At 43.1% G+C, this 16,768-nt stretch overlaps 1 protein-coding gene across 13 annotated transcripts in view; it reads left to right on the top strand.

The window, feature by feature from the left end:
• The window catches only part of PPP2R2B (protein phosphatase 2 regulatory subunit Bbeta), a 509,042-nt gene that overhangs the window by 437,200 nt on the left and 55,074 nt on the right, over positions 1 to 16,768 (top strand). For all 13 annotated transcript variants that reach the window (XM_061423894.1, XM_061423888.1, XM_061423890.1 and 10 more), the window contains one exon: positions 13,711 to 13,875. In XM_061423894.1, coding sequence (XP_061279878.1) covers positions 13,711 to 13,875 — 165 coding nt within the window. The remainder of the gene's footprint in view (positions 1 to 13,710; positions 13,876 to 16,768) is intronic.

The raw sequence follows: 16,768 nt of genomic DNA, 5'->3' as shown, positions 1-16,768 counted from the left end.
TCATATATCATTCCTCCCAGGACTAAACCACACTGGTCGTTTCCTTTTGAACTTAGCAAAAGGTCCAAGTTCTTAATCTTGGACTGTAAGATTTCACATGATCATGTCCCTGCCTCCCTCTTGCTATCCTGTCATACCACTGTCCTCTAGGTCACTTCCTCAGCCACCTAACCTCCTATCTGTTCCTCGGTAATGCTTGTTCTTCCTTCCATTCTCTGCATTTGTTGTTCCCTCTTCCTGGAATACTTTGCCCCTAGAGTCCACAGGGCTGACTTTTTACATTTCATCATATAGACTTCAATCTCCTGTCACCTCCTCACAGGCACTTCCACCAACTCCCAAGTAACCCCCAATAACCTTCCATCCCCATTAACTTCATAACAAGGGTCACTATTTGTAATTGTTTGTTTTTTAATTTGTGTATTTTGGGTTTCCCTGTCTTTGAATGTGAATTTTATAAGAGAAGGAACTTTGTATGATCCATTCCTGTATCCCAGTACCTAGAATATTCTGACATACAGAAAGTACTATTTGATTGGGCATGTCAAGTTTGAAATACTAGTAGGTCACTAAAGTGGAGATGATCCATTAGATAATTGATAATGAAATAGAATCTGGCAATTTCACCTTAAGAGTGTATTAATTATAGTAAAGCTCTGAATGTTCTGATATGAAATAGAGTCCATAATGGCTCAAGCATATGAAAGATTATTTCTCTTGTACAGTCTGATATTGCTGATCTCCATCAGCAAGCAGCCTCCCTCAATCAGTGATTCAGAGATTCAGGTTCTTTCCATCTTGTGGTTCCCCAGTGTCACCATGCCTTATCTGCATCTGTACAGCAAAAGAGGAAGATGGTGTAGGACCACACAAAGGAGACTCCTATGAGCCAGGTTCTAAGTTAGCATGCATCCCATTAGCTAGAACTCAATCACATGAGCACCTCTAACTGTGAGGCAGGCTGGGAAATGTGGTATAGCTGTTGCACATAAATAAAAAGACCTGGTTTAAATGCTCAGTCACCAGGTCACCACCACAGAAGGGTCTCCCAAGGCTTTTCAGGGAAGGCAGCTATAAGCCAGTGGTGGGGGTTATGGAGACTGAGAACTGACCATTAAGACCACGATTGACATCTTTTGTTGATCACAGAGCAGATGGGACATATTGTCTGAGCCTAGGAGAATCTGCCCACAGATTTTGCCTGGAAGTGCAGCTGCTAACAGACGAGTGTGGGTGGTGGTTCCCTGTCTGCCTTGACATCTATTCCAAGAGCCAGAAATCTGTTCAGGCTCAGCTGCTGTCACTCTGAGCTTCTGCTGCCCCAGTCTAGGTGACATGTTTTCCGAAGTTTGCCTCTAGGGCTTCAAGAGGGAGCGAAGTTTCTTTAGGCACTTTAGGAGACAGATGCCTTGGGGAGAACGCAAAGGGGAAGTATTAATAGCACAGTTGAGGTTATATTCCGCAGATGTGTGACAGCCTGCCAGATGCTGGCATACAAATGAGCCCATGCCATTCACCCTTAAAACAGCCATATGTAAAATAATCATTGTCATCATGAGAATGATGATAACTGATATCTATATAGTTATTTTCATCCAAACCGCCCTGAGCACTGAGCAGACTATACAAACTGGGACCCTTTAGCTTGTTGTCTCTGAAGTGCAGCCGCCTCTGGGGTAGGAAGCAGCCATCTTTCAAAGCAGCCTTGGAAAAGCACCAACCCCCAGACAGGTCTTCTTAAATCAGATGTTGTTTAGTGTCATTTCCATGGTGCTTCTTATCCACTGAAAGAGGCAGAAGAAACATGGTTCTGGATAGAAAAGTGTGGGATTCCCCAAGTATGGTATGAGTAACCCTGACATGGGAGGCAAGCTGCTTCTAAATACTATATGGATGTTCTTTGTTTTCATAATTATGTATTTATGACAATGAATATTATAAAACGCAACTGTCATATCCTATGATATCACAGATACTGAAAAATCCATTTAAATTATGTGGTGCGTATATGTAACGAAAAGTACTAGTAGCCATTAAGGCAAATAGTGTTGCAATATGGTTTTTTAAAGTCATAGCTTCCAATGACTAGCATTTGGTGTGACATTGGCATTGTGCTTGAGAACACAGTCTTTGGAGTCCAACAAGCCTCAAGTTCTCACCCAGCTCTACTACTTGCTGGCTGTGTAAGCTTTAACATGGCTCCTAACTTAGCCAAATCCCTACATCACGATCTGTAGAGAAGAGCTCTGTCAAAGAGGATTGTTTGAATTTTGTAAAAGGTGTTTATAAACATGCACATATACTCATACATATGCGTATATATGTGTACATATACGCTTAGGGCAGTACCTTGCTAAGTAAATGATCAGTGAACAGGGACCGCCACAATCATAATTATCTTAATAATTATTTAGTTATATTTATTTTTTACTGTATTGGGTCTTTGTTGCTGCACTCAGGCTTTCTCTAGTTGTGGCAAGTGGGGATTCTTCCGTTGTGCCACATGGGCTTCTCCTCTTGCAGAGCGTGGGCTCTAGGCACATGGGCCGCAGTAGTTGTGGCTCATGGACTTCTGAGCACTGACTCAGTAGTCATGGAGCATGGGCTTAGTTGCCTTATGGCGTGTGGAATCTTCCCGGACCAAGGATCGAACCTGTGTCCCCTGTTTTGGCAGGTCACGTTCTTAACCACAGGACCACCAGGGAAGTCTACAGTCAAAATTATTGTTGAAAGTAAAAGGAAACTAGAAAAGTTGAGTGGTAGAAAGGTAGACTATATTCTGTTGAATTTATTATCTGGGTCTTCTCAGTTCTAGACACCCCCTTCAGTTCTGCTGTTTGCTGTTCTTTGCAAGATGTTGCTTATTATACCCCAGTTACCAGATATCTGCAAGGTCTCTGAGGTCCAGGCCTCATGTTTAGCACCATACCAGAGGGAGACATTCCTAGCCTTATGGCACCTGGCCTTGTATCCTCTTCCTTCCATCCATAGTCAGCCTGTCCCTGTTTTGTGTAACAGGTTCTAGCATAACATGGTCAGACTTTGGCCTTAAGGGGTTAACTACATCAGGACAATAACAACTCATTTCTAGATTAGTGGTTTTCTAGGGCAAAAGGCAGCCCTGACTTTTCAATAAAGGAGGGATGTTTCTTAATTATGAAAAGTATGATCTACCTAGGATCCTTTGAACTCTGTTCTCAGTTCTAAGAAGGAGTTGACTCTGGGCTCCTACCTAGTCCATTTTTGAACCTATTAAATAAATCCATATCAAGTAAAAGTGATACAGCCCTCCACAACTATATACTGAGACCTAGTTTGTGCTAGGCACTGCATTAAGCCATGGGGATACAAGAATAAAAAGAAACAAATTTTCTGCCTTTAGAATGACATTAATCAAATAATCACACTAATGAATATATAATTACAAACTGAAGTAAATCCTGCAAAGAAAGAAAATATGGTTTGGTGAATGCATTTTTAAAAACCTGATGTAGACTAGGGAATAAAAGAAGGCTCTGCTGAGGAACTTATTGTTGAGTTGAGATTTGTAAGAAGATGAGCGTGAGCTAACTTGGTAAAGATCAGTCCATCGTGTACAAAGGTCCTGTGTAAGAGGGAGCATGATGTGTTGGTGGAACTCAAGGAGGTCCAGAGAGTGAAGTAAATTTGTAAGCAAGGCTGGAAACCTGAGCAAAGGACATACCTTGTGTAACCCCAGTCTCTAGACATGAGACAGAGGATTTCTCTGGGAGAAACCAACTGGATTCCAGGGTGCTTCATCTCTGAATTGGTCTTTATCACCCCTCTGCATCAGCCTCACTTGTCAACTGAGCAGAGGTCCTTTTGGATTTTGATTCCCTGATCATAACCACAACTTCTGGCTTCTAGTTTCTGTAACTCCCTAGTACCATGGACAGCAGCCTTTCTTTTACCCCAATAGAATTTTTCTGGGCAGGCTTTGAGGGAAGCTAATGGCACCCCACTCCAGTACTCTTGCCTGGAAAATCCCATGGACGGAGGAGCCTGGTGGGCTGCAGTCCATGAGGTCGCTGAGTCAGACACGACTGAGCGACTTCACTTTCACTTTTCACTTTCATGCACTGGAGAAAGAAATGGCAACCCACTCCAGTGTTCTTGCCTGGAGAATCCCAGGGACAGGGGAGCCTGGTGGGCTGCCGTCTGTGGGGTTGCACAGAGTCGGACACAACTGAAGTGACTTAGCAGCAGCATGGGGCTTCCCAAATTTCTCTCCCTTGCTGCTGTTGCGGCTTTATCCCATGGCTTAATGCAGTGCCTAGCACCAACTAGGTGCTCAGTGTATTGTTGCTAAGGACTGTATCTTTACTTTTACTTGATATGGATTTACTTAACAAGTTGCATAATGGACTAGGTAGGAGCCCAGGGTCAGCTCCTTCTTAGTCCTGTCCACAACTGCACATATCAATCTTAGTCTGACATTTAGTGTCAAAGCAGAGCATCCCTTCCCATGACGCATCCAGCACATTGGCATGTGTGTGCCAGAGCAACCCCTTCCTTGCCATATTAAGTGCCACCTTGGTGGATTTTCCCAGGCCTGGTGCCTTGCTTGTGTGGTTGCTAACTCTCTGCGTCTGAAACCAGATCTAGGGCTTTGGGGGACTGAGGATTCCTCTGCCCTTTGAGCCTCATGTTATCAGGAGAAAGGTTGAGAAAGCAACTCTGCAGACTTCTTCTGGGGCTCCTTGAACTTCCTTGGAGTTGTGTCACTTAGTGTTTGGGAAGGCAGACTCTAGAGTCAGATTCACTGGATTGAATCCAGCTTCCTCTCCTAAAAGCTGTGACCTTGCAAGTGTTTTAACATTTCTCTGGCCTTCAATTTCCTCATCAGTTAATGGGGATAATAGAAGGTTATTGTGAGGTTTAAATGAGGTAGTCATTAAAGTACTTAGCTGAGTGCCTGGCACAAAGTGAAGACTATAAACAGTAGCTTTTATTGTTGGGGGCATATTTCAAGTCCCCTATTCTTCTTACCCTGGATCCCATTCTTGTTGCTTGGATCCCATTCTCTCCTAAGAAAAGCACAAGTTAAATGATCCACAACCCAGGTGGTGCAGTGGTAAAGAATCTGCCTGTCAGTGCAGGAGACATAAGAAATTGGGTTCAATCCCTGGGCTGGGAAAATCCTCTGGAGGAGGAAATGGAAACCCACTCCAGTATTCTTGCCTGAGAACCCCATAGACAGAGGAGCCTGGTGGGCTACAGTCCATGGAGTTGCAAAGAGTTGGACACAACTGAGCGACTGAGCACGCATACATCCAGGCCTGGTATCTTGGCCTGTTGACCTACTGTGAGTTTTCTGCATCATAAAAAAAAAAAAAAAAAAAAAAACCTTGCCTAAAGAAGGCTGCTAAGTCACAAGAATAAATTAAAGTAAAACCCAGAAACATTTAAAGATTTTTATTTTATTGGAATATAGTTGATTTACAATGTTGTGTTAGCTTCTGCTGTACAGCAAAGTGAAGCAGTTATACATATACATGTATCTAGTCTTTTTAGATTCCATTCACATATAGGTAATTACAGAGTGTTGAGTAGAGTTCTCTGTAGATAGCTAATGAGGACTCATCAACATTTACTGGGCACTTTTGGTGTGCACTGGAGATGCCAAGATGAATAAAAAGTCCATCCCTGATATCATGGTCCTTGTCATCTAGAGGGAGGATGAATTCAACCAGAAGCAAAACCAGTAGGAGAGGGTATATGTGGGTGTGTAGTGAGAGACAGACAGATTGGCATATTACAGTGAATTAGCCTGACCAACCCAAAGTCTGTAAGGCCAGCAGTCAGGCACAGAAAGACCACAAGAAGCTGGAACACAGAGGCAGGAACACCACAGGCCACGTTCACATATGGCCATCAAGATGGAGGAGTGAGAGGGAAGTGAGAGAAGTTGTGGTCTCAGCATCTGTTGGGATCTCTTCCTCAAGGAAGACCTAAACCTTGGTTTAAATGCCTTCCAACAGACTAGTTGAGGCCCACCCAGGATAACCTCCCTTATGATTCAATTAAAGTCAACTGACTGGGGCCTTTAACCAGGTCTGCAGAGTCCATTATAACAGCATGTAGATCACTGTTGGACTGAACACTGGGAAAACCTGCGTGTGTACAGAGAGGCTGCTTTCTCTCTTTTGTCCCTCAATTCACCCAAGAGAATGAACCTTGTTACCCCACCACAACCAGAAACATTTTAGAAATGTTGAGCTTCACCAAGTTAGCATTTCACAAAGCTTCCAAAGTGAACATGTGGACCGAGGGAGACAGACGTGCAACCATACTAGGGAGGATGAGACTGACAGTCTTTTTGGGGTGGGGGAGGGGGTTGCCTCTATGAAGTAGCAGGTGGATTACATCATCTCCTATAGTTTTCTTCCTTTTTTTGTTGATAAATTCACAAGTTCAAAGGCATTTAAAATGAGGGTTAGGTAGTAACTGGCCACAGGATTTGAGATTAAAATCTAGGCCTGTTTGTTGTTTAGTTGCTAAGTCATGTCCAACTCTTTGCAACCCTATGGGTATAACCTGCCAGGCTCCTCTGTCCATGGGATTTCCCAGGCAAGAACACTGGAGTGGGTTGCCATTTTCTTCTCCAGGGCATCTTCCCAACCCAGGGATTGAACATGCCTCTCCTGCATTGGCAGGTGGATTCTTTACCACTGAGTCACCAGTGAAGCTCCAAATCTAGGCCTATCTCACCCTTATATTCGAGGAAAATGCCCTCTATCACAGTATCTTAAGTGTATTCCTAGAGGTATGGTCAAGGTGCTATGGATACATGGGTAGGAAGGATCATGAAAGAAGGGCTAGAACATTTCATACAGAAAGTAACACGTGGATTGGCCTTTGAAGGAAGTATTGAGTATTTTCTAATGGAGAAATTTCAAGCTCTGTGTCACATGAATAGGCAAGGGGCTGTGGTTATGGGACTTTCAAGTACCCCCCACCCACAGTTGTAAAGGACATCTTATCCCATGTCTTTCGCAGCTCAACACGTGTCCAAAAGCACCGCCTAGGGCACCATGTGTCTCTTTGTCAGTCCTCTCACAGTGAGCCTAGCAACTGGCAAAGCCCTCCATGAATATTTGCACATTGGCTTTTTTTAAGCTCTTAAGAGAGGAAGATCCCTCGGAGTCCTCTCTGGAGATTTTCAGTGTGTTGCCATCAAGCAGCAAGTCCTTTCTGCTGACAAGATCTGGATGGCTTGTAATCACTGCTTTCTATCCAAAGATTAAATTCAGACTTTGGAATAAAGATTTCAGATAAACTCTTGCTCCCTAAAACAGAATCCAGCTCTAATATGCCCAGTTTTCAAGGCTATTCTCCACTTTCAGTACTGGCAGACTTGTGCTATCTGAAAAGCCTCGACTGCTTTTGAACATGGGTGTCTTACCCAGGTAAATCTAGAGTCCAGCCTCCTGCTGGGCTCTGCTACCAGTAGTTGGCTTAGAAAGAAAGGAGAGGGAAAAAATCTTCTTAGTATCAGCAAAATTAGCAGAGATAAAGACAGAAGCATATGAGAAAATCTTCAAAAACTCACAAACCTAATGCATATAAAAGTTATCTTTGGAAAAAAAGACATGTTTTCTTTGAAAGTTTGGATTATTCAATCCACTGCAAAAACATTTAATAAATAACTTTTTCTCCACTGTTTTATTTGATCATCAAAATTTCTCAGACTAACAGAGTTAACAGAATGATACCCATTCAAAGGCAAAGAAATTGAAATCCTGAGAGAGAGAAAATGACTTTCCCATATCTTGGAGCAAAATAGAGGTGGAAACAAAATGAATTCTAATCTTTTGACCCCACTTGTTACAATTGCAGTATTTATCACAATATTGTCTTCAGCTTTACCCAGAGATGCGGTTCCTGATTTCTCAACTGTCTCATAGATGGTTCTAAGCCAAGGAAACTACTTTACTCACTGTTTGTTTTCTTGATTTAATAATATGGATTCATTGTAGATATTATAAAATGACCTATAATCTCACCACCTAATTTTGTGTATATACAAGGAATTTACATCACAATTTTAATGCTGATTAATTCCACAGTAGGGCTCAGAAAAATAAAGAAAATTTTTTAAATTCTTAATTTATCTAGAAAGTCGTATTCTGTTCAATCTAGGGTCATACACAAACACACACACACACACACACACACACATGTGCACACATACACACTGCCCATTCACACATATATACTTTCTCTCTTCCCTGTTTTGTCTATTTAACAGTTATTACTACCTAATAAACTATATATTCTATTTATTTATCTAGCTTGTTTAGTAACCATGTTCCCTTCTAGAAAATAGGATCCATGGTTCAGGGGATTTTTTGATCTGCTGTGGTCACAGCTATAGCTCCTGTGCCTGGAATCTATCCCTGGCAGATTCTTTGTGAATATTTATGAAATACATGAAGGAACAAATGGATGAACCCAAGCTAGCATTATTAAAGGATAACATAATACTAACCTTAAATATATAACCCCTGTGATATATAACTATATTTTCTTCCATTCTGTTCTCTCTCTTCTCTCATTCTTTTTATATGGCTATGATCAGACTGTATATATTTTATATCTAACTTACCTCACCTAAAATTATACATATGCATAATAAGCATTAAAAAAATCTTATCTTTTTCAATCTTAAAATAGTGCAACTTCACTAAAAGAAAATGTAGAAATGAAAAAACTGATAATTGAAAAGAAATTCATAGACCCACCCCAGTAGAACTATCAATGACATTTGGTAGTTTTGCCTTTTAGGCCATCAGTTTCAGAGTATAAATTTTAAATGGCATTATGGTCACACTATAGATAGAATTTTTCCTGCAAGTTGTTTAACAGACCTGGCATTTCACTGCATAAACAATTTAATGATATCAACTAGAATTTACTCAATCATTTCCCTGTTTCTGTATATTAAGGTTGTTGTCAGTCTTTCTCCTTTATAATGTTTCTATAGACATTTTTATGGAAAACTTTTCCAAATTTGGGATCAAGGAAATGACTCTTGAATGGTCCCCATCTCCCCTTGAGCATCCTGCCATAACCCTCTTCATCTCCTTACCCCACCGCGGATGTAATTTATGGCCTTGGCTTTTTATTTGTTTGAAGCTGATCCCTTAAGAGGTGACCTCCTAGCGTCTTCAATTATTATTTTAAATGATGCCTTAGGCCATTGCCTGGCACAGCAGTGCCCTCACCTTCCCACCTCCTGCCTTGCAAGCATAGAGCTCAGCTGCCAAACTGGCTGTGCCCCCTCCCGTCCCCAGCACTGCCTCCAGTCCCAGCAGAGAGGCATATTAACCCCTTTTGTTAGCAGAGGTAATTTGCCTGGGCTCAGCATTAATAAGGAATGCCATAAGCAGTTGGGGTCAGGATGAACAGATCTGTCAAGCCCCAGGGTTAATTTAATAGCAATCTGTTGGCTGTCTGCCTTGTATATTAGCCTTGAATCCATTGCTCTGTTTTGCCTTTGCTGTTTAGTTCTTTGGGACAACAGGGAAATAATTTGGATACAGAGCTCTAAAAGATGAGGAAGAGAAAATTGACTGTCAACATGCATCATTCCATTTCCAAGATAATACAGGGAGCCAGGCGTTACTCCCTTCCGTTCTCCTTCCCTCCCAGCATGAAGGGCACAACCGCACATGCTGGAGGTGTGTGTCTCCCTTGAGAGCTGTGTAAGGAAAAAGACTGAGTTTACAGAGAATGCATGTAAAATATGCTGTCTTGTCATCCCCACACACCATTGAATTTTTGGAAACTAGACTCCTCCTAAATGTTTTTAGAACTCAGAAAATCCTCCATCAGTTAATAATTCAAGAAATCCTTTACCGTGTTTCTGTCTCAACTTACATTTCCTTAAAAAAAAAAAAAAATCACATCAGAGAACACAAAAATCCTAGGTCAGATGCTGGGTCCAAATTCTGGTTCTGAAAAATATAGCACCCAGAGTGGTGGGTGAATTGAACGAGCACCAGTTGCAAGCAGAATCCCTCTCAGATAAGCCAGGGGAGTTTCAAAAGAGCCAGAATTACATTGCTGGGAAAGGCCGGCTCTGTGGGGGCCATTCATCAGTGCAGGAGGATGGCATGTGGTCAGGAACCAGGCTCTAGAGTCAAACAAACCTGGGTTCAGATCCCAGCTCCACCCGCTACCATCATATAACATTAAGTAATGTACCTCAGCCACTGTTTCCTCTGCTTGAAAACGGGTCTATTAATAATATTAGCATCATAAGGATGAGGTGAAGATCAAATGAGACAGTGCGTGGCACTTGATGAACATTGGCAACTGCTTTTTATTTTCGTATTATCTTTCTTGTTGTCCTTATCATCACAATTACTAAAAAGAGGATTGGAGTCATGGCTTTTCTCCTGAACCCCAGAAATTCAGACCCAAAGAAGCACTCTATTTAGTCACAAGGAAGATGCCTGGGTGTGAGGGACGGTGGGCAGGCTTGGAGGTCCAGGATGGATGGCGGGGAAGGAGAGAGGAAGGGTCCAGAGGTGGCAGCCCTAAGCAAATTCAGTTCTCATGGTGTTCTTCAAGGTGGAGGATGCTCCTGGTTTCATATATATGTTTAAGCACTTCGTTTTCACACGTTCTAACTTGTGAGCTTTATTTTTAGGTGAGAAAAAAAGTAACCATAGATGTAGCACCTCCCCCTCCCACACAGCCAAGATCCTTTCCAGTTAGCTTGTTTTTAGAGCTGTACTGGTAGAGGTTGAGAAAGCTAACACCAGATTTTCTTGCCCTATTTTGGGAAAAGAAAAACATGCTCACTGGCACAGTGGAGTATGGAGGCTCTTTCTGGAGGGAAATGAAATCTGACAACAGCTGAACACTAACCTCTGCTCACCCCACCCTGTATTGTGGCCACAAAGCCGAGGGCATGCATGGGTCAGGGGGCTGGGGAGAACCCCAGAGCTGCAGCTTGGGGCCTTCTTCTGGGGGGAAACAGCTCCTGTTCCCCAGCATGTGATGCTAACTGTGATAATATTTATAACACTGGGAGCAGTTGAGAAGGTAGTATTTTATGAGTCCAGGGGACCTACATTCTCCAGAGACATAAGTAATATCTGCATCTGGGTTGCTGAGGGAAATTGTAGCAAAATGTAATGTTAGTTCAATCTCAAGCTAATTTTAGAAAGAACCCAACAGGATTTATAAGAGATAATTGAAGGAGAAAGAGGCACAACCAGATACACAGCCATTATTGCATCAAACTACATGCCAGAGCATGTGTGATGTTTGCTAATAGATGACTACTTTGTTAGTGCTAATATGACTAAAAATATCAGTGCATTTACTCATTACTCTTTTAAACTCTAAGGAGGAGATTAGGCCACCAACCTTACAAAAAAACATGGACTTTTATCCATCCCAGTCGAACAGAATTGTCTGTCTGAAGTTATTGCTTGTTGATTGAATGCAGTGTTTTCCAAAATGTGATTCGTCAGTTCCTGGCACACCCATAAATGTGTTCATTTTAATTATTAAATGCGTTTATTTCAGGTGTGTTATTTAAAATGTAACTAGCTTATTAAACTGATGATTTCATGAATATTGGATTCCTGATTACGAGGCTGAGTAAAGAAAAAAGTAAGTCGATTTAAGTTCACCCATAGAAACAAATGTTAAGTTGAAAAATGCTACCCGGTAAACAGGTGGGGTGAAATCACAAATGTGGTTCAACAGTGAGAATCATTTTGGTTCATAGCATCCACATCAAGAGACCTCTTCCTATGCAGGTTCTCAGACAGCAAGCCCTCAGGCACCTCCCAACCTGTACCCAGGTCCTCCACACTCTCAGTAGGGATGTGAATGGATCAGCACAAACTCACTCCCACTAAAGGTGTTTGTTTCTATTAGGTCACCATCACATTGATAGATGAAAGGCCAAATGTTTCATTTCAATACACAAGGATATGTTCCTTAAAAATAGAGGTATGATGATTCTTCATCAAAAAGGAAAATACTCAGGACAAAAAAAGGGAAACTATGATAAAACTAAGGGTATATTACAAGGGAGGCCAAAACTATCCTGCTGTACAATTGGATGGCTTCTTTTTAATATTTGAACTCCCACACAAGCTCTAAAGCAAATCACAGTTTATGGAAATTTGAGATCCTGTATATCTTCAGTAAGAGAAATTTTGCATAATTACTAAAAAGTGCAAATCTTGCACCTGGGATAAAATCCTACCACTGCCACTCTTTAGCCATGTGACTTGGGGCACGTTACTTACATACTCTGAGACTCTGTTTCTGCCCTTTAAAAAACAGGGATAAGTAAAGTGTTGATTAGAGAGCTGTTATAAGGATTAAATGAAAGAAAGCACACGATGTGCTTTGCACAGCAATTGACCTTTAGTCAGTGCTCAATAAATGGTAGCAGCTGTTGTTATTATAATTTCATTGACATATTATTTTTTTTATTTTATCGCAGTAAAATTATTTTACAATTTTGTGTTAGTCTCTGCTGTCCAATGAAGTAAATCGGCTATAAGTATACATATATCCCCTCCCTCTTGAGCCTCCTTCCCACCCACCCCCATCCCACCCAGCCAGGTCATCACAGAGCTCCAAGCTGAGCTCCCTGTGTTATAAGGCAGCTTCCCACTAGCTGTCTGTTTTACACATGGGGTGTATATATGTCAGTGCTTCTCTCCCAGTTTGTCCCACCCTCCCATGCCCTCCCTGCGTCCACAAGTCCATTCTGTACATTTGTGTCTCTATTCCTGACCTGCTACTAGGCTCATCAGTACTATTTTTCTAGATTCCACATATATACATTAGTATATGGTGTTTCTTTTTCTTTTTGTGACTTACTTAACTCTGTATGACAGCTCTAAGTTCATCCACATCTCTACAAATGATCTAATTTCTTTCCCTTTTATGACTGAATACTATTCCACTGTACATGTATACCAAATCTTCTTTATCCACTCATCTGTCATCAAACATTTAGGTTGCTTCCATGTCCTGGCTATTGTAAATGGTGCTGCAGTGAATGTTGGGGTATACATGTCCTTTTAAATTATGATTTTCTCAGGGTATACGCCCAGTAGTGGGATTGCTGGGTCATACGGTAGTTCTGATTGAGTTTTTTAAGGAACCTCCATAGTGCCTATCTCAATTTACATTCCCACCCAACAGTGCAGGAAGGTTCCCTTCTCTCCACACCCTCTCTAAAGATCCGAGGGGTTTTGTGGGAAAAGATTCACAGTCTGTCCTAGATACAATGCATCAGCCCAGGAGTTTGGTTAAAATTTCAAATATATCGAATTATTTAGTTGTGATGGGACTGGTTTCTTAACCACTGTTGTAAAATGAGAAATGAAAGCCCTTGCAGCCTGGCACAATTTAGCCTGACTGCATGAGCAGGTAACTTTAATGTGGATGGAGCATCTACATGTTACGGGGGATGGAACCCTGATTAGGGCCTTGGGAGACCTGAGGTCTAGTTCTGCCTTTGGCCGCTGAACATCTCTGGCCTCATCTGCGTGCGTCCAGTGATAGCTGCCTGTCTGCCAGAGTCCTGATGAGGATCCTCCGTGTGTGCTCAGTGCTGACCTGTTCCTCTAGATAAAGCGACGATTCTTAGTCCCCGCTGAGGCACCCCTCCCCGTCGTCCCCTCCTTGACTCGTCTGTGCCAGATATCGTGGACATCAAGCCAGCCAACATGGAGGAGCTCACGGAGGTGATCACGGCGGCTGAGTTCCACCCCCACCACTGCAACACCTTCGTGTACAGCAGCAGCAAAGGGACAATCCGGCTGTGTGACATGCGGGCGTCGGCGCTGTGTGACCGGCACACCAAGTGTGAGTAGCCAGCCGTCCCGGGGCTGATGGAGTGGGTGTGCCACTGGCCCCTGACATGCAGAAGGAGAAGCAGGAGGGCCTGGGGGGGTTGCTGTCCTTCCCCACCTCAGACACACCAGGAGTAAGAAAACTACACATGTGTTGTCCTGACTCGGGAGTCAGCTCCAAGTCTGGTGTTTGAGTAAAGAGAAAACCTCATGTCGAGTCCCACCAACACTGGCTTTGGGCCATGGAATACAGAGGTGAATCAGACATGAGTCCTGTCATCGTCACATGGTGATATGGTCTGAATTATGTTTTAAGATCCCTCTTGCGGCTCTGGGGAAAATGAACCTGAGGATGAGAAGCAGGGTTGAGAAGACCAGTTAGGAGAGGGTTGTGATATCAGGTAGGAGACTTGGGTGGCCTGGACAAGGGCAGGGTGTAGAAGTGGAGAGGAATGGGTGGGTTCTGGACGGATCTTGGCAGTAGAATGAGCTGGACTTGCTGGACAGTAGGGGAGCCTGAGAATACACAGGAATTGAGAATCGCACCTGGGGACGGTGACTAAGTTCATGCTTTAGTGTGTATTTGGAAGTTGTTGAGAGTAGAGCTTAAGAGTTCTCATTGTAAAGAAATTGCAACTCTGCATGGTGATGGATGCTAACTGAATGTAAATACTTGCACTGCTCTTGCCTGGCAAATCCCATGGACGGAGGAGTCTGGTAGGCTGCAGTCCATGGGGTCGCAAAGAGTCGGACACAACTGAGCGACTTCCCTTTCACTTTTCTCTTTCATCCATTGGAGAAGGAAATGGCAACCCACTCCAGTGTTCTTGCCTGGAGAATCCCAGGGACGGGGAATCGTGGTGGGCTGCCATCTATGGGGTCACACAGAGTCAGACACGACTGAAGTGACTTAGCAGCAACAGCATACATATATCAAGTCATTAAGTTGCATGAAACTAATATACTGTTATATGTCAATTATATCTCAATTAAAAAAAAAAAAGTAGCAGCTGAGGGGCAGGGATTATTAGCTTCATGGAGAGGGTGAGGCTTTGAGAAGCAGCACCCTAGAAGGCGCAGTGGTTCTAGTGGGCACTCAGGAGGGCTTCAGAGAGGGGGGTGGGGTTGAGCCCCCACAGGCCTAGGGGTCACGATGGAGTTTTCATGGCGTTGATGGTGCAGAGTGGCTCCAAACTCATGGAGGCTGAGTGGTTGGCGGCCAAAGGCTAAGACCGATGTAAGCAAGTGAAGCAAGAGCCAGGTGTAGTGGACAGGACGGACCTGGGGCTAGTGGAGAGGTTTTCTAGAAAACAAAACGCTTCCTGGAGTAAAGGTGCCTGGAGGGCAGCCGTCATCTGTACCCAGGGTCAGGCTAAACAACGTGCAGCTTCCAAGATCCTCAGGAGCCACAGGATCTGTGTGTCTGGCCAGCACCGTCTTCCGGGGCCACTCTGCCACTGCAGCTTGCCGTGAAGAACAGGGAAGGAAGCCCTCTCTCCCCCGCAGCCCCAGTTTTTCATTTTAATTCCTAGTGACGTGAGCGAAGTGATGATCATCTGTATGAGATGTGGCTGGGAGTGGGGTGACTATCTAGATCATTTTGATCATATCCATGTACTCCTTTGCTGTGAGGAATATTGCCCAGGGCAGCTGGTCTGACTAGTGTGGTGGGATGTAGATTGTGTGGATCCTGGAGTCATACAGACCCAGGTCAGAGCCAGGCTAATCTCTTATTAGCCATCTGACTTTGTCCAACTTTCCCTTACCTTTCCGAGCCTGTTTTCTCATATGAAAAATAGGTAAGATAATATCATCCACTTCATGGGTTTGTTGCAGGGCTTAGAAGAGATAATCATTAAGAATTGTTAATGAGATGTGTCATACTAAGTGTATTTTATGCTTCTGGAAGATTTTGATTCAGATGCTCCACACGTCCAGTACTCAGTAGTTGTGTGTAGCTACTCTATTGGACGGTGCTGACTTAAGACTGACCTAAGACACTCCCTTCATTGCAGAAGGTTCTCTTGAAGACTACTGATCTGTAGTACTGGCTCCCTGAGGACATGGACTTGTTCTGTTTTGGTCACTGTTGTTTCCCCAGCACCTAAAATAGTACCTGGCTCGTGATAGAAGCTTTATCAATGTTTGTTAGTGTCTGTGCTGATATTGATCTTTGAGCCAGTAAGGGAGACTGATATGGCTGGTACATAAAGAATGACTTGGACAAGGAACAGGTGAAGTTCAGGAGGAATGCAAGAGCCTGATCATAATGGCCATGATAATGGACTTAAATTTTGTTTCAAACTCAGTGAACCGCCACTAAAGTCACCAGAGGACTAATCTGACTACAATTATTTTTTTGGAGAAGTTGCTTAAACTGAAGAAGAAGGATGGATGTTGGGTTCTGTCTGGGAGAACAAAGGGACACAAGGAAAGAGGTTAGGAATATCCTGTAAGGAACACAAGGATTTCTTAACAATGCATTGTTAAATTAAGGGCACAGGATTCTTTCTTTGGTGGAGGCGGCTGTCCTGTGCATTGTAGAATGCTTTTTAGCATACCTGGTCTTTTCACACTAGATACAAGCAGCAAAGGCCAGTTGTGACAACTAAAAATGACTCCAGACATTGTGAAATATCCTGGGGTGAAAATTGCTTCTAGCTGAGAACCGCAGATCTAGACTAAAATTTATTGGCAGGTCTTCAGCATGATCTTCTTGTATCTGTGATCTGTCCATTACTTAAAAGCATTCTGAAGGGTACAATGGAAAGGTAAGACATCTCCCAACACTCAAGCAACGTCAAGTTTGGCTGATGGGGAAAGATGTACCCGGGACACCCAAATGAGTGGTGGAGACAATTAGGGGTGTGGACATTCGTAGGGGCGTGGGACACTGGAAGGAGACC

Source organism: Bos javanicus, chromosome 7 (genome assembly GCF_032452875.1).
Source record: "Bos javanicus breed banteng chromosome 7, ARS-OSU_banteng_1.0, whole genome shotgun sequence".
Lineage (NCBI taxonomy): Eukaryota > Metazoa > Chordata > Mammalia > Artiodactyla > Bovidae > Bos > Bos javanicus.
Note: the sequence above shows the minus strand (reverse complement) of the source record. Positions and strands in the feature narration are given on the sequence as shown.